Genomic DNA, 25,580 nt, shown 5'->3' with positions numbered 1-25,580 from the left:
AGAAACCTCCTAACTAAATCTTACGCTAGCTCATGTATTAGAAAGCAACACTGAAAAAGTAAAACAATGTGACTTAGGTTATAACAGGTCACTTTGCAACAGAAACTACAGTACACTTCAAAATGTTTACAAACTGCATTAAAGGGGAGAAGGTGTAAGGACAGAGAAAAAGTTAAAGGAAGTCATATGTAACCCGGCTTCTACCTGTCGTTTCGCTCCACAGTAAACTGACGGGAAATGACACCGAATTACACAAGAAAACCAGCTCTGCTGCCTTGCTGACAATAGGAGAGCTGTTGTCCTTCTGGTTTGGCAGACTGAGTAACAGCTCCAGCTTCCCCTACTTACTAATACTTCCTCACATAACAAAACATCTATGTACTGAGAGAAGATTAAAGATAGGCAGTTTCAAGAATCATTTTTACTTAAGGGAGCTTATTGTTCCAGGTGAGCAGCACGAATGGCCTAAATAGGCTCATCTCAAAATCTCAGTGCAATTACCCATGAAATAAAAACGCAACAAAAATATTTGCTCAAATTTCTTCCAAGTGCTGAATTTAAAAAGGCAAGAAGTTCTGACAATCAGACTTAATGGTCTTACCTCCTCTTCTTCGTCAGTACTGCTTAGGTCTTCTGCTTTCACCTTGTTATATATTTCTAATATATCAATACAACTCTGATCCCTGCAGGACAGTAACAAAAGCCAAAATACATAATCAAATATCTCAGAAACTCAAGATGTCAGGTCTATAAAGTAAAAAAACATGCCTACCCAATGAAGCGGAGTAAGACATCTGTTACTATTTTGGCTGCTTTGACTATAGGACTATCTGGCTCGTTGAAAGTCCTGGCATTATGCTCAATGTATCGTACCTCCCACATCAGTGCAGAGATTCTCCTGAAAAAAAAAAAAAAAAAAAAAAAAAAAAAAAGGAAAGGGATGGAGAGGAGAGGAAGATGTACATTATTTTCCTTGAGTTCAGTAGGATTCCTCAGTAAAAAAAGGAATCGGGTAATTCAGATCCAGGAGAAACAGGCTGCTAGAGACCAAGGTAAGTAATTTCTGCTCACATACTGCTGACTGCCCCAATGCACCAGACCGTAACAGCTGTGTGCAAAAAAGAGATGTCCCTCTTCAAATCAGCAATGAATGGAACGAAAAGTGGAAACAAGCCTACTGAAGAAGACTACTGACTGCTCCCCTTAGAGAAAGCCACCTACAGTGGTCCTCAGAGGGGAAAAAAAAAAAGAAAAAGAAAAAAACCAAAAGAACAGGACATTATTTAACCCCAAGTTAACTGGAAAACCGAGATTTCTAGTTTACAGCACTATTTAGGTCACTTCTGGCAACTGCAATACAAGCAAAGCATCTGGTTCAAAGGCAGTAGAGATACAGATGAAGCAAATGTGCTTCCAGAGAGTAAAGGTCAGTACGTTAAACAAAAGAGACACTCCAGAACCAGATATACCAGCTTTTTCGCCTTAACAGTGTGGCCGAAGGAAATTATTATTCAGGAAGACTCAACTTGTCCAAGGCCAAACAGAATCTGACCTTATGCTGTTGGCTTATTAAAGCAATATATTGCTGAAGCAGCATTACACAGTGTTCAGCTAAACATATTGTCCTCGATTGGGCTACAGTAAATGCAGATTACAAAGAAATAAAAACCCAACTGACCGATAAAACCTGTTTTCAAGTCTCCTTCTGATTGTGGCGAGGTCTGTTGGATAAGCAACAACAGTGCAATACATGGGATAGGCACTAAGGTCCACCGGAACAGCAAAGGGATTAGAAATGTCTGAAAGGTAAAAGATCGAAATAATTTAGACACCTCAGAAAACACCAGAAGAGAAGTTATAAGATAACTAGATTCCTTATATGGTTTCTGGGCTTTCTTTCTAAGAATTCAGCAAAAGCAAAACAGATCTACAGCTGGATACATCATTACCCAAAGGGTAGGATTCTTTCTTTTGTACCATGTTAACTACCCTTGAAAAAACGTTTTTTGTTTAATGCATCCAAGATTTGCATGCCAGTAGCCAAGTGTATTGCTATAAAGCAACATGGCATATGCACTCAGAACAGCAGTAGTGCAACAAGCAACATAAACTAAGAATACAGACAAGGCCTGTGTTTAAATACAGGATATAATTTAAATCACGTCATGCTATTAAATGGCCACAAACTAGTTACAAGGTATTTGTTGGCGAGGATGTTTGGTGAGGATTTGTTGGTTGTTTTTTGAAGGCTTTAATTCAATGTTTTGCTCATTTGTATTTAGATATAACCCACTGAAAACCTCCATTAATTTGAAAAGAAGCAGGTCAAGCCCCAGAAAAAAGGGAGTATCACTGAAAAAGACACCATATGAAATTTAATATACTCTTTCCAATGATTTAGTTGAGCACATTTCAAATACTCCACACCAACTCCCGATGCTCCATCCTATCTACTCTTCACCACCACATTGATATTCTTAATCCTTCCACCTTTTCTCTCCAAACATACCAAGGGAAAGAAGTTGCTCAATCCCCCGGATTACTCGTTCACATTCTTCATCTCTGGAATGGGCCCCCCATTCTCCTTCCTGGGGTTTGTAGAGAAGAGCTGTCAGCTCATCTGGAGTCACAGGAACTCCAGCACCAACCTCCTCCGGATAAGCAGCTAGATATCAAGAATTCAACAACAGTAAGTACTAGCAGTGGCAAAAAACTATTTACATTGTACGCATACATGAATTCAACACACACTTACTTCCTTCTGGAATTGGTTCCATGTCCCATGGACTCATCCTCTCTCTTTCATTATTGTCCCAGCTATTAAAAAAAACACACATTCCAATGCCTAAGTTAGAGCTGAATATAAGAATACACCTTTTCTCTACCAGACTTAAATCAAAAAGGTCATGCCTATTAAAAACAAGATATGTCACTAGCTACAATCCACCTCCTTATTTTTCTCTTGTATGTCCTATATACTCACAGCACTGCTGTTTACACCAAAAGTGCTCTTTTATGAACAGGTTAATAATTAAATAAACAAAACCAAAGGGGCTGGTTATGTGTTTAAATGGAAAAAAGGATCCTAGTTCTTGAGGTACACATTTAAGTTGCATGCAAACATCTAGGAGACCTAGAGCATGTAAACATGTGTGATACATCAGCTATGTAAATACTTACTGAACACAGTAGCACTGGAAGGAACTATCGGGGTATTCTGCCTGGAAAGGTTGCTGACTCTCCACAGTTCCAAACCACCAAGCATCATCTATTATACTGCGAAATCTATCCCCTATAAGAAAAAAAGATGGCATTCAGCAGAACACCACCACAAATAATTGTTAAATACTTTCTTTTAGAGAATCAACTTCATCTTTCATAAACGCACTACTTGAATTCTTGCATTTTGCGCTATAGGAATCAAGTCTTTCCCCTAAAGGGAGGGCTTGCACATCTCTAGTGATTAGTCACAGCTGCCTCAAATCACAATATAACAGTAGATTCTTCTGCTATCACAGGCCTTGTAAGAGTTTATCTCATTTCTCTCTTTTTTCTGCTACAGGAATTGCAGCAAACATCAAATAAAAGTTTTCAATGATCGCTATAATATCACGTGTGGTAGTCCTTTACATCACGTAATAAAGACGCTATATCCTATTAAACAGCTCCAGGTATGTTGTGAAACATATGGAAGTGGAAAAAAAAAAGCAGTCACCTATTTGCCAGTTCCTTTCTTTGGCTTCATTATAAAACTGATGCAGCACGAGGAAGTCAATAACATCTGGCATATCATGGTACCTTCGTGAAACAGACAAAAAAATTGCTCCTATTACCCATAAATAGGTACAATACAGACAGGCTCCAAACACAAAATTTCATGCATTTTGTTTTCAAGTTTGGTGTAATAACTAATTAATACCATAATTATGCCTTGCAAGAGAAAAAAGAAAGGGCAGGGTCGGGGGAAGCTTCGAAACTCTTAAGAAAATCTCTTGAAGAATATCCTCAGCATTTCAGTTACTTACTTTATGGAAAATGATTCTCCTGTCATTTTGCCTGTGATTGGATCTAGAAATGCAAGCTTCAAGCAGCAGAGCGTAGGAGGCCCAACTTCATATTTAATTCCTACAGTCTTCACAAATTCTTGTTCCTATTTATCAGTAAGCATGGAACAGTATTATTTTAACTCACTACCAACAAAATCATCCATGTTAAAGGACCATATTCTTAAAAACCAATTTCCACTCCATAACCCAGGTAATTTCACCCATAAAATTTTTCTTTCCCAAATACGGAAAATCAGTCACAGACACCTTAAAAAGAAAATCGAAAGAGATATAAGGTCCTCATTCCCTTGGTAGATTTGTGAGCAGGATGCCCACAAATTATTTAACTTTTGTAATAAGTTTCAAAGGAACATACCCACTCTGGTTTTAATCACACTGATGGCACTAAAGGCTGTACTTGACCAAACCCAGGGCCTCTCACAATTGCACAGCAACATACGTGGGAAATAAAAGGAAATTCTTCCTCTTAAAGGGGAAATTCAACAATAGCCTTTATGTTCACATCCTGCCAAACACCAGCTGCTAGTAAGTTCTCTATCCTAAGTGAAATGCTATTTCCTTATAAACTGATGACGCCTTTGAAGATTACAGCTGGAATCACTGAATACCTAGGACTAGTAACTGACTATTATCCAGTAAAGCAATTATTTTCATTAATAGAACCACTGGCATAGACATCTACAAATATTAGCATAGATATGTGCTCTTCTCTTGGTATGAAATCTGAGTAAAGCAGGAAAAAAAATACAGTAACACTGTGGAGACTCCATGGTTCAAAGCAAAAGGATAAGTAAAATCAACAAAATATGTAAACCTAGCATGTACCCACACAATTCATAATACTCTTATTTTGTAAAAACATGTTTGAAGTTATTGTCTTGCCCTTCCAAGAGTTTAAGAACATACACAATTATATGCATAGCTAGATCCACAGTTTAACAGAGTATGTGGATACATTTAGGTCTTCACACCATGATGTCTTACTTCTTAGCACAGCTTTAAAAACAATAAACAGAACCTAGACATTCCAGTCATTGTAGAGTGTTGGCAGAACCATAAACAACTGTTGAGTGGTGGGTTCTGAACTAATGAGTGGTGAGAAAAAAACCCAACAGTGTCATAAAATAATTTGGATTGAAAGTGACCTCTGAGAATCATCAAGTCCAAAATCCTGCTTACGGCAGGGCTGGTGTCTAATTTCGATCAAGCGACTCGGATCTTGCCCTATTGAGCTCTGAGAAGTCTTCATGGGTAGAGATTCCACACCCTCTCTGGGCAACCTGTTCCACTTCTTAACTACTGTGATGTTTTTTTATTTATTTAATATTCTACATGGTTTTTAATCTATCAGACAAGAATACCACACATTCTTTAATATCCTTCTGACTTCCTATTATCAGGACTGAACAGATGTAAAGCTTTGTGTTAATGGAAACAGTAATTTTAAAATTTACAATTTTAATTTTTATATTAACATTTTAAATTAATGCTTTCTTCACATTTTTCATAGTGGTTTTTAATGTCAGTTTAACATTACAGAGACATTCAGCTCTTTGAAGTATTTAACTTACCCTGAGTTCCATTTTGTTCCATGGTTGTTTTTGCATGTTAATACTATAAATTTTTGCTTTCCTTACTGCCCGCACATAAGCTTCATGGCCTTGCCTAAAGTATATGATCTTAAAAAAAAAAATAAATAAAATATTATTTTACTGGTCGTTCTCTTCCGGTTTATTCTAAAATTTCTATGAACACGTCAGGGATCATCCCTTTCAGAAGATACAGCACACTTCTTTTTTCATTATAAGGCACACCTCTTAAGAAGCCCCCGGAGTGGCACCTGCTATATGCTGTCAAACTTGGAATCGTTACGAAGTGTGCAGGTTTGTCTGAAGATACACAACTGATTCTTCCTGCTACTAAGTTACATGTGCACAAAGAGATACACAGGACAGCTATCTGTAAACAACTGATTGCCTGAGAATAAAAAGAAGTTATCAAAACTCAGCCTATCTCGAGCACAATCCACTGAAAATATTGCTAGATATAACAGTCCTGACCAAAACAAGCTTATCAGCCTAGGTAGAGATTTCATAATTGCTACATTCATTACCTCATCGCCCATTTGTGGGACAAAAGGTGAGCGGCGGGGTATAGTATCCAAGATCCACTGGGGAGCAAGCCATTCTTCACTGGGTTCACCTTCCATTGAAAGCAGTCCACTTGGTTTCTTAAATATATTACATTTAGAACGTAAGTTGTAATTACTATAGCAGAACATATGAAAAACTGATCACACAGCCATTATTGGAGTTAACTAGATGTAAGGCAAAGCAAATGCTGGAATGTCAACCTTCCCAAAACCTCAACTAAATAGTAAGGAATAAGACATGTTCGTTTTAAGTGTAATAGAAGATTAAAATGTTCATAAATAAAGAGATTCTATTTCTTTAGAAATATTCTAAATGTCTTCTTTAAAAAATACGAGGAAAAAGAAATCTGACGATGCAGCTACAATATAGATGCATTATGATTTTACAACAAAATCACCTTGGAGTAAATCTAACTGCAGTGAAGAGCATAAATCTGGGAGAAAACATGCCACTTGTAATGGAGGACCACCTGCATGAAACATGGCAGTACATCTACATCACAAAGCAACAAAACAAAAAAATTACGCTGGCACCACTGGTATTACAATTACTGTGATATCTATAGGTTCTTTCTTACCATATACTTGTTTGTGAGAAGTTTCACTTTTGAAACAACTCCTCAAAAACAAACACCTTACATTCATAAAGTAAAAAAGACATTAAAAAAATAAAAAACGCTGACCTTTTTTCTAGGCTGCTTGAGTTTCCTTCGTTTTGGCTCCAGTCCTTTTGTTCCCTTCATATTTTCATCTTCAGAACTACTACAGATTTTCCGAGCCGCCTGCCTGGTTTGTCTCTTTGGAGGCTGGAGATTAATTCCAGCATCTGCTGTCCAGTCAGAATATTCACTTGATGAATCACTGTAGATAATAAAAAGTTGTAAGAAAGAAAACAGCACTTCGGTTTTCACATAATGGAGTGAAAGGTCCAACATTCAACCTGCTCTTCCGGTTAGGTTTTAGGATTGTCAGGATTAGCACAAAATTTTATTCTCATATGAATTTAAAGAAAACCTAAATGTCCTCTAATCTGTGTATTTCAGAAATTACATATTTTTTAAACTCATTGGTAAAACTACAGTTATGGCTGATAATTAGTATAAAAATAAGTATCTCACTGATTCACAGACTGCCTTCGTAAGAACTGACTGCACAAAATGCAGGAAAAACTTAGAAAGCCAGAGTACTCTTCTAAAAATACAGCTCTGACTTCTTTAATATCCAAATAACACACATAGTGTATTTATATCAGCTCATGGCTCTTCCAGCCTTAAAAGCGTAACATTAAGAATAAGAAAAGAGACTGTAGAAATTGCACACAAATACATACTGACAAACAGAAAAATTAGGAAATGCTGAAGTATGGCCAGAAGATACGTGTGCACTTCTACCAGTATTCCTATTGCATACGGCAAACTGGCATTGATTTTTTCAAGCAGTTCTTAATTAAAGGCAAGATTTTCTTACAAATGGTCTTTCAAAACTGTTCTTGACTTTGAAATAAAAAACCCCCACACACACACACACACAAAAAATGCTTCATGAAGAACTGGAAATAATGTCAGTCTTCAAAACTAAGAAATTGTCACACTGGTTTTCTGTTAAATGCTGTTATAAAAACTTCCACAATTACTGAGTTATTCAAATATGTAAAAGTATTTGTCTTCACAGACACCACAAATTTTCTTGGTTAACATTTTAAACCACCTAAGTGTACTAAACACTTTGCTTCAATCTGTCACAAGGTGTACTGACTTGTAGTCATACTATCACATTGTCAATGGTCTTACTTAAATTATATAATAAACTAATGTCAACAATTAAAACCAGTAAAGCTACCTGGAACTGCTTTCACTTTGCCAGGCTGCCACAGGGTCATCCATAGATGCATCGCTTGTGCCAACAGTCTCATCTTCCTGTATTAAAAACAAAAGCTTTCATTTTGGGTCAAGTTTAACCTGTATCATTTTTGCTTGCAAGCAAGTTATTTGAGCTGTCTCACCTGAGGAAAGCTTTGCATTTAAGGACTGGTTTAGCTTTAAATAAGTCCAAAATATCTTTCTGTATCTTAATTAATATTATACTATATCCTTATATAATTCCTACAGAAAGAGATGTGAATTTTAATGGTATTAGAACCATGGAATGAGTAGTCATTTAAGCATTTGATTAATAAATTCTAGTTTCAAGTGACCAGCTTCATAGCTGTTCTGTATGTTCAATGCATTTACAAAGTGACAACGTTCAGTCTCTTTTCACTTTGCATGCTTCCTTAATGAGAACAAGTTATATGTAATTGGTATAGTTTATATTTTTCGATATTATATTTCCTTCCCTTGCCAGTATCAATGATTAATATCAATACTCATTCTCTTCCAACAGCAGTCTACAAATGTAGATGAAACTGAAGTACTGAATATGACCTAGAATACGAGTGCTGTATGAAATCCCAAAATAGCCAGTGGTTTAACACAACCTAGTTAAATTTACCTGAAAGTGTTTCAGTTTTCCACAAATAGCTAACCTATTCTAAGCTAGTTTTGAATACTGTACTGGCATTCAGGTAACTGATCCTTCACTCTCCAAGATCAACATACTACAGTAACACCACAGATCTAAAAGACTCAATGATCCGAGTGTTTCTTCCTATGCGGAGAAACTTGGAGCCTTAACGGTAACAGTGCTCTCAGCACATCTGTTGTCAAACCATGCTATTTGTGAGCAGGGGACCTATTGAAAATTGCTGCTTGATGTTTCAGACCTCTGAGGAGCTGTCTGTTTCTTCCCGTGCACATGCATTTTGACTTGCTCCTTGCTGATTGTGTTCTATGGTCGAGCGTGTCTGGTAGGCATGCTGGCGTTTGCGCTGGTTTCTTCTCAAAGACCTTCCACTTCCTGGCTGGTAATCATTCTTTTATCACGGCACAGGAGGGACAAAAAGAAACAGATTAGAAATTTAATAATTGATGACACAGTTAAAGTGAGTGCCTCATTGAAGTGACTACATGTTGTACCCCACTTACAAATGACAAGTAGGAAATCTAGAATTAGAATTGAAAAGATCTTTTACACACTTGCGGTTCATTTCAGTGCACATGCAGGTGTGGGTTTTCGGTTCAATATCAATTCTACTTTTTAAAGGAGCAGTCTTTAGAAAGGAAGTTATGGAGAAATAGAATTTTTTCTAAAAAATACCTGCAGTGTCTGGATAACATAAAAGCTAGTCACTTAAATCAGCGTGGCACCTCTAATATTTCTCCTAGTTTCCAAAAGTCAAACTGAACACCCAACTGTGGCTCTGCTCTTTTCCTTTCCCAGCATCTTCTCACTACTGAAGCCTGAAGGATAGAGATTTACCACAGCTACTTGCATATTAAAGACAGACAAATTACAGCTACAGAAGGAAGACAGAGAGCCAGAGAAACAATTAGTACTATTGATCTGCTAAATCACTTAATAAAGTCAGTTTGGGGTTTTTTTCTTTTTCTTTTTTTTGCTCAGTGCTCAGAACTGCTTCACACCTTGGCTCTCTCTTCTGCTGAATTAACTCACCCGCTGTAAGGTATGGGATGGTTTTCTCTTCTTTTCAACAGTGTATAAATTAATTTCAATTTCGCCTTTGGCAGCTCGACATTCTTCCTGGACCCTAATTACATATAGGAAACATCCATTATATTCAATAAATCATTCTATAACTTGACAGTCTCATTAATATACACATTAAAATACTTCTGGTTCCTTTGCTATAAGAAACAAGTCTTTCTAGCAGCATCCACACACAGTTCACTCCTGGAATCATAAGTTAAGGAAGAAAACTTGTTATTTTAGCATGCATAATTATTTTCAAGTAAATGGAAATGTATTAAAATTATTTTCAGGTTTTTTTAAAAAAATAAAGCTTCAGGAAAAACTGGTATTTGAATTAGTAAAGAAAGATTCAATTGTGAAGAGAAGGAATTAGTATCCACAACCGTCCAGCAGAGGCTACCACTCTAACCCTAACATCCACCTTTCAAAACTAACAAATGAACCAACCAACCCCCAAAAGCCAACACATTTCTAAAAAATCATTTTTTAAAAATCAAAACAGGTGTATGGAAGAATCATTAAACATTATACAATTTAATCTTTTGCTCCTGTCCCAGTTATGTCTTACTTGCTGATGCCTGGGGGAAGCTCATTCACCACCACTCTCCTGCTCCATGCCATGAGATCTCTCTCCGTTGCCATTTGGCTTCGGGGAGCATTGTGATGCATTTGCCGGACCCCTTCAATCTGACCACTTCTCCGCAGACCAACATTTGGTGGAGATGTAACATCCAAACCTGGACTTCGAAGAGCTAAGGAAGAAAAGGATTTTTTTTTTTCACTTCTATAAACCATCAATAAAATCTAGAATTTAAAGTTGAGTAACTGTGCAGAGATATTGTTTTTTTGGCAATAAAACCCACTTTTCTATGTTAAATGGCTTTGCCTTTTGCTCCAGATAAACATTTCTGTGCATCGGCCTTGGACTACTGCAGATGTGTATGCTACTGTAACGTCACTGTGGCTGACGTATCTGAGGCAAGCAAAGATTATGACCTACGAGAAAAGTTTTAAAGGCAGTTGAGTGACCTTCAAATCAAAGTCTTGTCAACTGTTTAAAGGCTCTGAAATGAATCTTAAATTCTATAGTACAAGAAAAGATGAGGTTGACATGTAAAATAATAGACTGCTGCAAGGTTTAAGGTTTCTGATATATCTCGATGCGTTCTGTATTTGTAATGCTTATCTACTGTGCCACCAGCACCGCTCCTGCTCTAGCCTATTCATCAGGTGGCACAACACAGTGCTACATACTCAGGAGAGAGTAAGACAAAAAAAAGCTGATAATATCGGAATCACTGCCATCATTTATCTTATCATGTGGGAATGCATCAACACAATTTGTACATGCTTAAATATGGTTAACCACATGAATAATATTGCATTCATAGTTTTGCAAACCTATTAAAAAGCATTTGGCTATTTTAATGTCAGGTACTTTATACAGACTCTAATTAACTCACACAAATGGGCAGTTCATGTAGCAAAGTTACTGGCCAATGCAAGTTCTATAAGGTAACTAATTTCTATGCCACTCATATCTGGAAATTCCCTTTCACACAACTACAGGGACATAGAAATAAAATTGAGAACTGGGATTGCACAACACTTCAACCTATCATAAGAAGGAGAAAAGACTTCTTGTGAGTTGAAGCTGGCTTCTAAGACACCTTCTTGACAATATAAATTTAGATCAAAGCAAAACTGTATTTTCAGCATTTTTCACTAATATTTTTCCTATTCCTTCTTGAATTTAAAGAAAAGTAACTCCAAATCTAGCAATCCTAATGAACTTTGCCAGGAAATGTTTCAAACGTATAATCAGTCATTTAACCTAGAACTAATTTATTAGCTGATGTAAATTTTTTAAAAGCTCAGGATGACTTGCAGCACAAGTCTACAGCATCTGCTCTTCTACATCAACTGCACTCAGTCAGCTGTTCACATCTGATTGAGTTTGTTTTAAATTTTTAATCAGTTTGTGTATTAAAAATAAAATCACAGTAGCAGAACACTTGCCAGGAGAATAATCTCAAGCTTTCTAAGGAAACACTAAGACAGAGTAGACATGTTTATTTTATAAACACTGATGCTCAGCCTTAGCATTTATGCTGCGACAGGAAGCCATTAGCCTGTCACAACATTGTATTCCATTGACATTCTCTAATTATATGCTGACATGATGCAGTTACAAAGTATCATCTCTGCAGTGACTGACATCAAGACAATACAGCAAACTTTATTTTTTAGAAAAGGCTTATAACAGGAACAATGATGTGTAACAGTTCTAGGTAATCAGATACAGCCCAGTTATAGCATTGCCTGCCCTCAGCAGCACCTTAAACCTTTAATTTCTCTGCTAGCATCAGCAGAACATCCAGCTGCACCACAAAGGTTAACAATGTGTATAACAAGAAATAAAAGCATCCTCAAAGACCCAGTCTCAGAGTTTACATTAACACCGTTTGATTAGTACCTTACTGAAAGAAATGTCAGAGGCAATGAAGGGACACTTACCTCCGTTAACAGAGTGGGATCTATTGAGTGGAGGGTTTGGAAGAGTTTCTCCTTCATTAATTAGTCTCAGATCTTGTTCCCGCTGTAGCTCTCTGATCATTCCATCAAGGATACTCTCATCCTGGTCATTAGTTTGCTGCCCAATGACTTGTTCAACTACTTCACCATCACCTTGACAAGAACAAAGCCACAGCTGCTTATAAAATGATTAATTTCTGTTTTACTAAACACACAGAAACAATCAAATTTAGAATTGTGCAGAACTGTTTATCCACTCTGCAAAACATCTGATCACCAGGCTGGCCTTCTGCTCTCATGCTATAAATGGAGGCAAAGTTTAAAAAAGAAGTTACAATAAAAACCTAAAATTACAAACCACACGTGAAATATAAACACAAGCCCTTAGAAACAGCAGAAAGAAATTAAGCTTCAATAGGTAATAATGGAAGACCTCTTCTGGAAACTAGCATTTTGCAAATGTTTCTATCTACAAGAAAAACCCAACCTGTTTTAAAAAACAAAAGCTGTTTTTTCAATGTCTTTCTTGCCTTCCTGCTTTCTTAATCACACACACAGTTACACCGAGGTTAACAGGACAATTCTTCAAGCATGCTGCCATATGCGTGGTAGAAGCCCACACATTTTGGAATACCGCTGTCTCCATGTCTTGCCTCCAGTCAAGTTGATTCCATGCAATTCCTTTAAGCCATAAAGCCACCCTACCTCCTCCTCTATCTCTATACTGAATTTAAAGCACCAGTTTCAGAAGACAACTGAAACAAACAAATATTATAGTACCATCCTACTGAGCTGGTACTCAGTACTGTGCAATACATGTATTACGCGTGAGTTTTAGGCAGCATACCATTAGCTACATATCCCAGCTGAGGAATAAGTTGTTCATCCTTGCAATTTTCCCTCCCTGGTACCAGCCGCTGGAATCTCGTGGGATGAGGATTTCCATCAACATCCACCAAGAATGGAGGAGGCATAAGATGTGGAGCCTGTTGAGTCTGTTCATCCAACACATAGTTATTTGCATCACGGATCAGTGGTCGGTAGTCCGTATGGAAGAACATCTGATCTGGAATCTGCAAGAAAAGCAATTTAATAAATAAATCAATGGCCATTTGCAGCTGTCTTGCTGCTCTGGAATGGCTCCCACACCCATAAACCACAACTCCTACACTTAGGATCAACAGAAGAAATGTTATGACAGAGAACAGATTCCTACAACAAATGTGTTTTATTACCAAGGCCTGATGCAAAAATTCAATAGTAAAATATGCCAACAGAGGTGAATAGATAGAAGTTAATGTTTTGTTCCCTTGTCTAGAGATTCTCCTGTGTAAGTCTTTTTGATTTAGGCAAACAGCAATTGCTTCTTGATCTAATTACTGTTTTGTCTGGAGCAGTGCAACGGAATAAACTCTAACACCAATACTTCTAAGACAAAATCAGGTCAAGACACAGAAGAGTTTAACATTTATTCAACGCACCTTTTCATAATATTTATTGCATCCAAAACCAAATAGTAGCAGATGTCCATGAGAGTCTGTGCAGGCAAAATGCTGTCCATCTGGTGAGAACTTGCAATCAAAAACAGCTCCATGGCCTTGGCCCTCAATCTGTATAGAACCACAGAGCATTCCTTTCACAATCATGCGTTCCCTATAAGAGCATTCTTACAAAAATTTTACCTGTGATCCAACAAGTATTTAATCCTAATTCTGTGCCATTTCTCATCTCCCTCAAAACCAATTTACACTTACATTTTTTTCTACTTAATTATCAAAGCTAAACTGAACAATGCAGTAAAACCTTGCATTTTCTCTGTTCTGAAATTTCAGTACAACTTCTAATGTATGTTCTAAAACAATCACCTAGAAGTCTACACTTTATGTTAATGGAAGATATAGGGCAAGCTTGCACCAAATTTCTCAGACATGTATCGGCTCCGTACAAGCAGGTCTCACAGCCCCAAGTGCCAGGAGGCTAGCTCAGGTCCTGAAGCAGTACAGCTGCATTTGCTCAGCACTGGAACCAAACCAACAAGCCTGGCACCGGGCATATTAAACCAAACGCAGCACAAAGCCCATCGCACTGCTTCCGAGACCACAGCATTGTGCTGCAACACACAGGCTTAGGGGCTTTCATTGCTCTACCTTGGGAGTTACTGTATGGTATAACCATGCACATAAATAATATTCAGATGTAACAGATCCCATGAAAGATTTGCTGCCACACTTACAATATGCAAACCCATACTTTGGTATTGGTTACTGAAGGGTACAGAGTTTCCTTTTTAATATGTAGGAGTTTTCCACCCAATCCCATTGTAACATTGGTCACAATAGGTATATAATGAAATCTGCTTTTGCCTCAAGATTAGTTTTACACAAATGTGACAAAAAAAACCAACGCCCAAACAACACACCCTTCCCTGGTCATTCTTACCATGTTAAAGTAATTGCGAATTTTTGTTCCTTTGTCTATATCCCAAACAAAAATATTTCCATCGTGACCCGCTGAAAGTACAATCCTTTGGTCAAACGGATGGGCCTCCAGAACAAAAACTTCATCATCGTGACCCTGCAATGAAAGCAGGGTGAAAAAGAAAGCAGTATTTCTCCATGTAATAGCTCCAAACACATTAGTATTTAGTGTGAGGACATCTCAGTTCAGGTAGCCATTCACGACAGCTCAATTTACTGGATCTTAGACTAGAACTGTACTTAGTCAACAGTTCTGTCAGAGGCTTGGCATTATCACTGCCCACTTTGTGAGACTGCAGCTCAGCACAGCTGAGATGGAGAGGGATGGGGAGGAAGGAGAAATCAGCAAGCAAGGACAGTTGCAACTCTCCAATCTGGGCACAAATGGTGGCTTTCCAAGGGCTCTCTTGTCAGCCAGCAATCACCAGGGTCTAGCAGCATTCTGGTCATCAGCTCCTTTTGCCATGATACATACTCCTCCCAATAAGTGTAAGACAGGTGGCATACTTCAAGACAAAGCCTCCTTGTCAAGGAGAATGATCATAGAATCACAGAATATCTTAAGTAGGAAGGGACCCATCAGGATCATCAAGTCCAGCTCCCTGCTCCTCGCAGGACTAACTAAACCTAAATCATATGAAGAGTGTTTTCCAGGTGTTCCTTGAATTCTGACAGGCTTGGTGCTGTGACCACTTCCTTGAGGAGCCTGTACCAGTGACCAACCACCCTCTCGGTGAAGAACCTTTTCCTAATGTCCAATCTGAACTTCCCCTGACACAGCTTCATTCTGTTTCCCCATGTCCTGTTGCTGGTGATGATGCAGTTTAGCCTCAAATCAATTTCAGAGCTGAACTATAACCATTTGGGATTAGCCACAGATTTACTCACAGATAAGCTATGAAGAAGCTGCCCTGTGGATGAGTTCCACACTTTGAGAAGGAAATTGTTGACTGCAGTGATGACAGTAGCATCGTATCTATCCCAAGCCACCATAGTAACCTTCAGTTTAGTCACCTTGTCTTCCCCAGATGCTACATTGTTTCTAAGGAAATCATTAATTTAAGAAGAAACAGATCAGTAACTACATACAGAAAGATTTAACAGTGCTAATTCAGTAAGAAATTAGGGAAAGCACAGCTGCCATCACTGTGACTACCGGCTAATGAAGGATGGCTTCTGCAGTGGTAAAAACGATACAGAAAATATTCAGTACCACTAAGATTTATAGTTTTATTTCCTTAAAGAGGACAAGTTTCTCTTCTCCTTAAGCATTCGTCCTCACCTACTCCAATTCTTTATTTCAAGCTACTCAGTTCTATTTAGTTTTTTCCTACAAGGCATTTTTCAGTCATCAATATGAGTAAACTCTACAATGAGCAAGAACCTGCTAAATGAATCCAAATCACACTCTGACAGCTAACTTACTAAAAATGTAACCATATGAAATATGAAGAACTCTGCGAAGCAGAATGCCTAATTGATTTCTCCATTCCTGCTTTTTGTTGTTGTGCATATTCAATTACAAGGCCACTTAGAAAAGTCACTTGAAGATCTCAGAAAGAAAAACTCAAACCCCTAACTGAACCTGAGAATCAAATCACTGTGTCTCACCTCTTACTCAAAAACTTAAGGAAAAATTCAATGTTGAGAAACATACTGGATACATATATTAGCATATCAACATATGATCAATAAGGTTCTACTAAACCCACTTTCTGTGAGAGGAACTCCGACATTCTTATTTTGTATGTAAAATACTAAATATTCTGCAACCATTAGAGTAGGGAACTGCCAATGTATTAATATTTGGGGAGGGGAGCAAATTAACTGTGTAACTTAATAGATAGAGCCATGGCATTTTGAATACAAAAAGAAACATGCACTGAAATTAAAATGGAAGTAAATAAATTTGTTTTCAATATGATTGAAGATTTTGGCTTGCATGTAAATGTGGCTATGAAGTATGCTCTATTTCGGTTTGTTTTACCCTGTCATTTTAGTAGCCATATCCAGGACCACACTCTTCCAATCTTGCTGCTGATAGTGCCATATTCTTGCTGTTCCATCTCTGCTTCCACTGACAAATCTTAAGCTATGGGAAAAAAAAGAAAAAAAGAGAATCATTAAATTCTGAATAAAGGTAAGTCACAGCTGCTCTTTTGGTCTAATACCCACATGCTCATCTTAGGACCTTATTTTCTCACTATTCAGTAGCTTTGCTATGGCATTTTCCATCCTCAGGAACAGTGGGGGAAAGCTAAATCCTGCGGCAAGAATATTTAGGAGCTTGGCAGAGTACTGTCATTCACTTTTGGAAAGGTCGCTACAAGCACTTACTTTTACGTTATTCTGCCACAAACATGCACACACGCACATGTACGCAAGTATATATATATATATACTTGGAAGTGTATACTTTTATATATATATATATATATGCTTGTCTTACTCTATGTATGCCCACACACAGGCGTGTTTAACAACTCATAAAATATCCATGAACTACTGCCACAGGAAACAGGCAGCTACAAAACGCTGGCAAGCCAAGAGCACACCCATTCACACCAGCACAGAAGCCAGAATGTATTTAATCTTTTTTCAACACTTATTCTTTATATTTGTGCATCCCTGATCTAGAAAATATAATTAAAAGACAGTGAGGTTACAATTTTCATATCAGATATTGTATGGTACAGAAGAGTTTATATCCCACAACATTAATTACATTTGGCTACAGCTAGCAGATGGCCTTGGAATGACTTCAATGTCGTAATTCATACAAGCTGCACATTCCCTTTTTAATGACATCAGCAAATCCCTTGAGCAGTTCATAGTGGCAGCAAAGAAAAAGAAACTGCATGCCAGGAGTCTAGCATAAATTATAATACATTAACTTATGGAGAGGGTAAAGACAGAATAGGGAAGTACCCAAACTGAACACAAGTAGGTAGCCCTGCCTGTGAAGTTGAACACAAGTATTTCCATTTTTGAACTTCTCTGTGTTTAAAAAAATCAAGCATCCAGCAAATGCATTTAACTGCATCATAATGCTTTGGCTATCAACATCACAGAAATCGTTTTTGTTGAGAAATCCGAAAAAAGCTCCTCAAGTAATACATTTTCACAGGATGGCCAACACCTTCACAAGTATATTCCATTTATATACAAAATTACATGTAAAAGGCAAGCCTATTTGATTTTATTTTATTAAGTGATTGTTTCACCTTTTCAGTTCCCCTGATCTGAATTTTTTCATCATGAAAAAGTGTTTAAAAATGCTTGTGACAAGCTTATTTTCTTTTTATTTGACTTCTTTATACTACAATAAAAAGCTATCACTTTTCCATTAAAAGCATCACTACAGCGTATAATTTTCAGCCACTATGTGACCTAATACCCCCACTGAGACCTGTGCTCTCACATTGCTTGGAAGGAATTGTTAGTACAATTATACCAGTACATTCCCACATAATTTTACAAGACAAAGATCTCCAAGTACAGGTGCAGTTCCACTGGCAAAACTACAGTTTTCCTTGGAAGGCTCCTGCCTGAACACATCCCTTAAACCTCCTGCCAAGCAAAATAAGGAATATGAGCAAAAGCTGGCATAAAACCATTTACATTAAGGTGTTGATCACTAAACAAAGCTTGTCACACCACCCTCCAACACAGCTGTGCTGCAGAAGTTTGACACAAAATCGTGCCTATAGGCACCTTCATACATTTCATCATGAGCATCCCGGCTTTAATTCTTATGTAAGAGACAGCATCCTGACTTCACAGTTTTAAAAACTGAAAGCTCTGCAGGTGGAATGCTTGACTTTGTAAATTTTAAGACCACAGGGTTACCACTATAACCTAAACTAATTAACTGGAAGTTCATATATGAGCCTAGAAATTCACATATTTGCCAGGTATGTTGTCAGAGATAAGTACATTATTATGAATTATAAAGCTGACCAATTAAATGATCATGAAGACCCAAATGTCTTAAGACCGTGTCTCTCTAACTGGTTCTGGACAGGTGGCAGCAAGTGTTTGGAGTAGGTGGTGTGTGTTTAGAGTAACTGTCCCACACACTTAGTTCCAGAAACCAATCAAAGTAAGTACTATAGCCCATCGTTAGTCACATAAACAAACACAGACTCATACAGTCTTCACTCCAGGAAATGTTAAGATTAGCCTATTTAATATGACACTTGGTGATGTTAAGCTATCCAGACATACCAGCGACTCAGTGAAGACTAAAGATGGTGGGTTGCAAGGAGACACCACACAAACATGGTAGGACACTACTGAAGTATTACATAAAACATCCAAATCCTTGCAAAATGCCAAACAATTGTAATGAGGAGAACATGTCTAAAGGAAAGTTTTAATCTCAAATGCAGACAAATTAAGCAGAGGAATTTTATCTACTAAGTAAACTGGATCCAAATTTGGGATGTGAGGATCAACTTTACCTTTGCATCCCACTGAAGAGCTGTTCTTTGCTTATTCCACCTTGGAAATAAACCAGCTTTTTAGTAGTTGATTTTTTGGGGCAATTTCAGAGTTACAAAAATACAAGATGAGGGACAAGGGCTTTGTTATTCAAAATATCATGTTTATCACTCGAGAACCTCACAGAAGTTGAGCTCCTAAGAATTTTGAGTGTGTTTATGAAAACAAACACTCTTCCTATATTTTTCAGAATTCCGAGCACCAGAAGAGACAACTTGCTTATTCAATGTGCCCAGAGAGGGACTGGCAGAAGAAATCATTCACCAAGGAATTAAATGAGACAGACAGTTAAGGGTGGATGGCCTTGTGTTTCAGCATCATACCAGCAATATCATATATTTGGAAAATGTTTTCAAGTTATGCTCATCATTGGCTGCTTTCTGTTCCCCAGCTGGTATAAATGATACCAATAACATACGCAAGAGAAGTATATTTTAACAAAAAACCCCAAACATATACATAATCTATCAACAACACTATCAGCTTCAAGGTGATTCTCATACAGATCATAAATAAGAGCACAGTGGAGTAATGGGAAAAAAAACCCAAACAACAAACCCAAAGATAAAAGGTAGTTCTGCAGTCCCTTGTTCTCATCATGCATCATACTTGTCATTTAGATGCCATTATTTCTTTGATTTCCTTCCATTTCAGTTCTGAAAACCCCAAGTCTTGTTTCCCCTTTCACGTTTATCTTCTTTTCATGAACAACTGCACCAAGTTTGTGCATCCTCTCAGTCAGTACAGACAGCACTGCTTGGATGCCAATCTAAGAGCATTCTTTGAAACTTCTTTGGAAGTCAGTGTCACATTCCCACACTACTTACTACCAAGAGCACAGAGCAAAAGCAGTTGATACAGTAGTATAGTGGCCTCTTCATCTGCGACCCAGTACAGAAAAAAGGGAAATGTATCTCCTTTGAATGAAACAGCTACCAAAAGTGCTACTGTCATTGGTGACTTGGCCTCTCCTTTGCCTCTAACTTGGCCGCGAGCACTGGTGAACAGACATGTGGTACAGTGACCATGCTATCCCTGTGCTTCCTGCAGCCCCAGAAAAAAGGATGACCAGAAGCCACTAACTCAAACAAGAGCCAAACAGATAAGTAAATAGGTGTATGGGCTTATTTTTCATCTTGCTTTAACAGGACTGAAATGATAAAGGCAACAAGCTTTTTTCCACCCCCATATTTAACATTATATTCTAGTTTAAAAAAAATTTTTAAAAAAGAAAAGTAATTGAGAAACCACATCCCTGATCCTATTATAAACAATTAATATACTCAGATGTTACTGCCATCTTATCAAGTAAAATCACCTTGCAAGAGAGGATCCTTTAATGAAGATCAGACCACAGGTCCTTGCAGACTTGCTTGTCTGACCATCTGTCTATGTGTGACAGTTCTAACTTCTGCTTAGAACTACATTTATTATAATGCTCTTACTCCAGAAGTAACCCCTTCCGTACTTAACAAGGCTACCTGTGAAGTAAGACACTCTTACACAACAAGGATGCAAAATTTGGTTTCCAGCTTGCTGTTTAAATACATACAAAGCAAAAGCATAGTTACAGAATGTTTTTGTTGTTGCAGCTGAGGACAAGAAGCCCAAGCTCCTGGACATGACACGCATCCTACAAGACACTTTCAATAATTTGGCTAAGATTAATCGGAGCCCATGTGCAGTCTTCTGGCTGCACCAAATTTTGTCTGACACGTTATTTGGAAAATTAAATATTATATTTCTCATGTCAAAATCCCAGGACAGCCACTCACCTGTCACCATTGTTACAGAACTGGACTGCCACCACTTTGTCCTAAATAGGAGGAAGGAAAAAAATAGTAGTAAGTGCTCTGTAAACAGAAACACTCATCCAAAAAGAACTTAATGATGAGCTTCTATTTAGCAAATTACATCCTCCCATACATCTCCAGCAACACACATTCTTACAAATTCAAGAAGAAAAGTCATATTTGAAGTTTAAATTTCCCCAGATGTATTGTGGTAAACACTGAAAGAGAAAACTTCAGATGGGTAATATTTTTTGGTTTCTCCAGAAGTATCTCAGAGACAGAAACAATTTCTGACTCAGTCTCCCTGACACTTAATGTTCAGGAGCAAAAAGCTGCAACAGCCTGTGTGCAGTCCTCCTGCCTAGTGCCACAGGACCATACACACCCCAGGGTAAGCTCTGCCTGGAAAACTTGGCACCTTTTAGACTCCACAGGATTAGCAAGAATAAGGAACCCCAGGAGCTCACAAGGCCTAGTAGGTACAGCACTCAACAAGATTGAGAAAGAACAACTTCACCAAATAAATAACCACAGCAGGTTTGCAATTTTTAGACCTAACATTAAAGCACATCAAAATATTTCATCCAAAAAAATTCAAACCTTGGCTTTATTTCCACTTTTAAATTGTTGAGAAACAAATGTTGCATTTCAGACATGGTTTTGCTTTTTTTTTTTTTTTTTTATTTGCTCTATACTTGTGTTGGCTACATGCACTTGCTATCTTTACTCCCACTGATGTCTCTAGCTCCTGATAACCAAGTGTCCAATTTGGGATTTTTTTCAAGGGTGGGCTGACAGCACTCTGTAGTATTAAGAAAAGCAGACTGTAAAAAATTAAAGGAATTACAGTTTCTTCCAAACCTGAACTGCTGAATATAGAAAACATCTAACTCTTGTGAGCAAAGTGCTTGTTAGATTTGTTGGCTTGGAGCTCTGGGACTTGAATGTGAGACCCATGACTCCCACCGAAGTTCAGTGAATCAATTTAAACCTCAGCCTTGATCCATAAAATATTGTTAAGGTGGCAGTTGGGCTATTAAGGTTCAAAGATAAATGCTCCAAACTCCTCACAAGTGACAGCCCTATCAGTGTTGCTATAAGCTTGCCTTTCTCATATATTGTTTACCACACACATAATAAATAATGCAATCATCACCTGCTCTTGGTAACAACTAAGAAACGAAGAAAGATTTGATGCTGGTTTAGCAATGCTTCTTAAAGGGGTTTCATTAAAACTGAGACATTCATCCGTTTTAATAAAAGCTATCAAGACGAACTTGAAAACTAACACTGAAAGTCATCGTAGAGATATTTTTAAAAGCTTGAATTTTTATGAGAACCCTTCTGCATTACTTGAGAAAGGATGCTTTTAAGCTTGCTTTATTCTCTAAATTAAATTACCATGATCCAAAGTTTGACTGCACACTCTAAAACCAGAATTACTTTGTTTTTACTTGTTATGTGGATTTGCGGTCACAAACTGAAGTTAAATACTCAACAGTAAATTTAGTAGGAAAAACTACATTGTGCATGAAAACTGCTTTAATTCCTCATTACAACAGACTTTCTTCTAGAATATGGAAAAATCACCTAGTTCCTCAGTTTTGTGAGGGAATGAAATACATAAAACATATTTTGCACACATCTCCTGCCTCAGAGGAATTTAAAAATAAACATACCACAAATTTCCAGGCATTTAAATACCACAGCGTTGAGAGCCAACTAAACTCTACAGACAGAAAAGAAATCAAATAGGATGTACAAAACCCAAGTTCCTGAAATAAGGTAAAGCGGGGAAAAAATGAGATTTGCTTTCTGATTTGTCTCTTACCGTATGAGATTCTAACTCAGCCATTTTCTCTGGAGATTCTGAGCCCAAATAATAAATTCTTATCACGTGGTCAGTACTACCTGTTGCAATGAACATGCCACCTAAGAAAGACAGTGTTTTCTGTGAGAAGAAAAGCCGTCTAAAGGAATAACTTATTTTAATTACTTCAAATTTAAATACCGCCTTATTGTCAAAACAGCAAACTAGAGTTTTAAACAGAAAATGTCAATGTCATCAAAGCATACATCCTGAACAAAGAGGTTAACTCTGACAGCTGCTTCTTTGATCTGTATTTTCTCAGACCTTATCAGCTTTAGCGTAACTGTGAGCTCTACAATATTTTCCAGCTGCAAATCTTTCTGACCAAAGGAAAAGAATATTGCAAGTTACAACATCCGTCCAACAAACTATTCTGCTTTCCCTCAGAAATTACCACAGTGTGCTACTTCAGTCTATGTGGAAAATTAAATGGGGAATAGTTTCATATTCTCACCAGTAAACATCAAATAAAATATTTAAGTGCATCTTCAATATCTATTTGACATATATCAGAGAAATTATTGCTGACTTGGGAGTGATTAACCTATTTTCTTATAATGTTTGTTCTGTTTACAATATTGCACAAAAAGGGCACTATTGTGTAGTTTACTGCACTGAAATGCAGTAAATGGTTCTAGTCATTCAGGATTTCTGGGTTTAAAAAAGGAACGTAGGCAAAGCTCACACAGCTCTAGAATAGCTCTCAATTGCAGACAGCAAAAATTAATGAGAAATAACATAATTTTGTTTGTGAAAATTGCTATTTTTGAGAATTCCAAGCTGCAGCAAAGGATGTCTATTAAGCTGATATTTTCAAACACACTGAACTGATGCTCCTGGAGCTTAGCCAAATTTGCAAGATTAGCAAAAGTATAACCTTTGAACAGAGGCCACCTGTCTGCCAGATTTCGTGAACTTTTCACTCAAAAACCTTACAAGGTAAAACCTTAAAAGAATATTGCAAAGAAAAATCTCTGGTGTGCAAAACAATAGACTGAAAGCACAGTCTTTCTTGGAAATGGTCAAGGCATTTTAGCTTAAATTATAGAAAAAAAAAAAAGAGAAAAAGCAGTTTGAGGCAGATGTTTAGCATGTAAAATTTTAAACAATCACAATTTGACAGTGTTATAATTAAACTGAAAAAGGATTTAATACCATTTGTATTTAAAAAGAAGTAACAGTCCTCTCACCAAAGGAATTTAGTTCATAAATTACTCTCAGCCAACTTACAATGCATACGTACCGGAACTGAAAGATGAACAAGATATCTGAACACCTGGCCTGGACCTCTCTGCAAATTTTACGGGGCGATCCCTATATGCAACAACACAACATTTTTACTTTTCATTACTTTATTGTGATGCCATTCAACAAGAATATACAGCTCAGCAGGTTAAGGTGACTATGCCCATCCTAAATCTCTTTTAATTCTTACCTAAGCTTGCTAGAAATCATTTTTCATTTCAATGATTTTCTTCCTTAGTTTAGTAAGAAAACCATCGTTTTCTAAATTGAAGAGACTATATAACTTATTTAGCATGATACTCACCAATTCCAATCTATTTAAAACAGAACCTGGCAAACCATTAGTCTCATAGCATTTACTCCCTATTAAGTATGGGTTTGATGTCATCTACGTATGTGTTGTCTTCCGATTACAAGCAAATAATTTCTTCTGCCTGTACATTTTGGACAAGGATTTAGTCCTAAACATAAAAGCTGAAAGTTCTTCCACAGCACTGGCTTGCCAAGCACAAAACACAGAAAGAATAGCCCTGATCTCTGCCCCCGCTCTGGGCTGCAATGCCACAGACTCCCCAGCACACAAGAAAGCGCTCCCTGCCCCACACACTGCTATGGCACTTGTGCACAGTGATGCACCAGCACAGCTACGGAAGAATGTTTTCCAAGAAACTTGTTTGTTGAGAAAGAACACGCCCTTATTTAATTATCTCAGCATTCCTCTGCATGCTAAAACTCAAAATAAATTCATCCTTTATTTAAGATAATTATAATTATCTAAACAGGCTTACTTAAATTTCATGGTGTTAGCATGCCACTGCCAGAAACAGATTGTTCCGTCAGCACCAGTAGAAGTGAGGTATCGTGTTGTTCCTTTCCTTGCTGGAGAGAACTAAAAATAAAGTTGTAACAGTTAAACCAGCTAATTTCTCCCCTTACATGCTGGAAACCTGTAAATGGACATTGGCAAGAATCTTTTTCACAAACATATTAGCTTTCTCCCCAGGAAGTACAGAGAGCATTATCAGGGGTAAGTAGAAAAGCTGAACTTCCATAAAAATAAAGCTGAGAAAATGAAAACACCTACATTATGACTAGCAAGTCTTTGTCTCTACCACACAAAAGTTGATAAATTGGAGAAATGAAACAAGCCTAGACACTTTTAATGGGTCAACAAGACGAGGAAATACTTCTTCCTAGGACAGAAACGGATCAAACATGGTAACAAAGACAAAAACGGTTCCTGCATCCAAGGCAAACGAAGCACCGTAGGACCCCCACTCCCTCCCCTCTTCACGAACCTCTCCTCTGCCTCTCTTAAGGAGTAGGAAAGATTTTCATTCTAAAGTCTCT

At 37.5% G+C, this 25,580-nt stretch overlaps 1 protein-coding gene across 1 annotated transcript in view; it reads right to left on the bottom strand.

Moving 5' to 3' along the window:
* The window catches only part of BRWD3 (bromodomain and WD repeat domain containing 3), a 58,761-nt gene that overhangs the window by 10,656 nt on the left and 22,525 nt on the right, over nucleotides 1-25,580 (bottom strand). The window contains exons 9-33 of the mRNA XM_055727154.1: nucleotides 25,019-25,119; nucleotides 24,229-24,299; nucleotides 22,947-23,047; nucleotides 21,098-21,138; nucleotides 16,807-16,911; nucleotides 15,708-15,861; nucleotides 14,782-14,916; nucleotides 13,824-13,952; nucleotides 13,190-13,415; nucleotides 12,325-12,495; nucleotides 10,376-10,559; nucleotides 9,772-9,865; nucleotides 8,981-9,130; nucleotides 8,059-8,135; nucleotides 6,903-7,080; nucleotides 6,181-6,297; nucleotides 5,639-5,746; nucleotides 4,026-4,150; nucleotides 3,716-3,798; nucleotides 3,181-3,292; nucleotides 2,756-2,817; nucleotides 2,510-2,665; nucleotides 1,679-1,799; nucleotides 773-898; nucleotides 602-683 (exon numbers count right to left, since the gene is read on the bottom strand). Of these exons, the coding sequence (XP_055583129.1) occupies nucleotides 602-683; nucleotides 773-898; nucleotides 1,679-1,799; nucleotides 2,510-2,665; nucleotides 2,756-2,817; nucleotides 3,181-3,292; nucleotides 3,716-3,798; nucleotides 4,026-4,150; nucleotides 5,639-5,746; nucleotides 6,181-6,297; nucleotides 6,903-7,080; nucleotides 8,059-8,135; nucleotides 8,981-9,130; nucleotides 9,772-9,865; nucleotides 10,376-10,559; nucleotides 12,325-12,495; nucleotides 13,190-13,415; nucleotides 13,824-13,952; nucleotides 14,782-14,916; nucleotides 15,708-15,861; nucleotides 16,807-16,911; nucleotides 21,098-21,138; nucleotides 22,947-23,047; nucleotides 24,229-24,299; nucleotides 25,019-25,119 (3,009 nt within the window). The remainder of the gene's footprint in view (nucleotides 1-601; nucleotides 684-772; nucleotides 899-1,678; nucleotides 1,800-2,509; nucleotides 2,666-2,755; nucleotides 2,818-3,180; nucleotides 3,293-3,715; nucleotides 3,799-4,025; nucleotides 4,151-5,638; nucleotides 5,747-6,180; nucleotides 6,298-6,902; nucleotides 7,081-8,058; nucleotides 8,136-8,980; nucleotides 9,131-9,771; nucleotides 9,866-10,375; nucleotides 10,560-12,324; nucleotides 12,496-13,189; nucleotides 13,416-13,823; nucleotides 13,953-14,781; nucleotides 14,917-15,707; nucleotides 15,862-16,806; nucleotides 16,912-21,097; nucleotides 21,139-22,946; nucleotides 23,048-24,228; nucleotides 24,300-25,018; nucleotides 25,120-25,580) is intronic.

Source organism: Falco cherrug, chromosome 15 (genome assembly GCF_023634085.1).
Source record: "Falco cherrug isolate bFalChe1 chromosome 15, bFalChe1.pri, whole genome shotgun sequence".
Taxonomy (NCBI): Eukaryota; Metazoa; Chordata; class Aves; order Falconiformes; family Falconidae; genus Falco; species Falco cherrug.
Note: the sequence above shows the minus strand (reverse complement) of the source record. Positions and strands in the feature narration are given on the sequence as shown.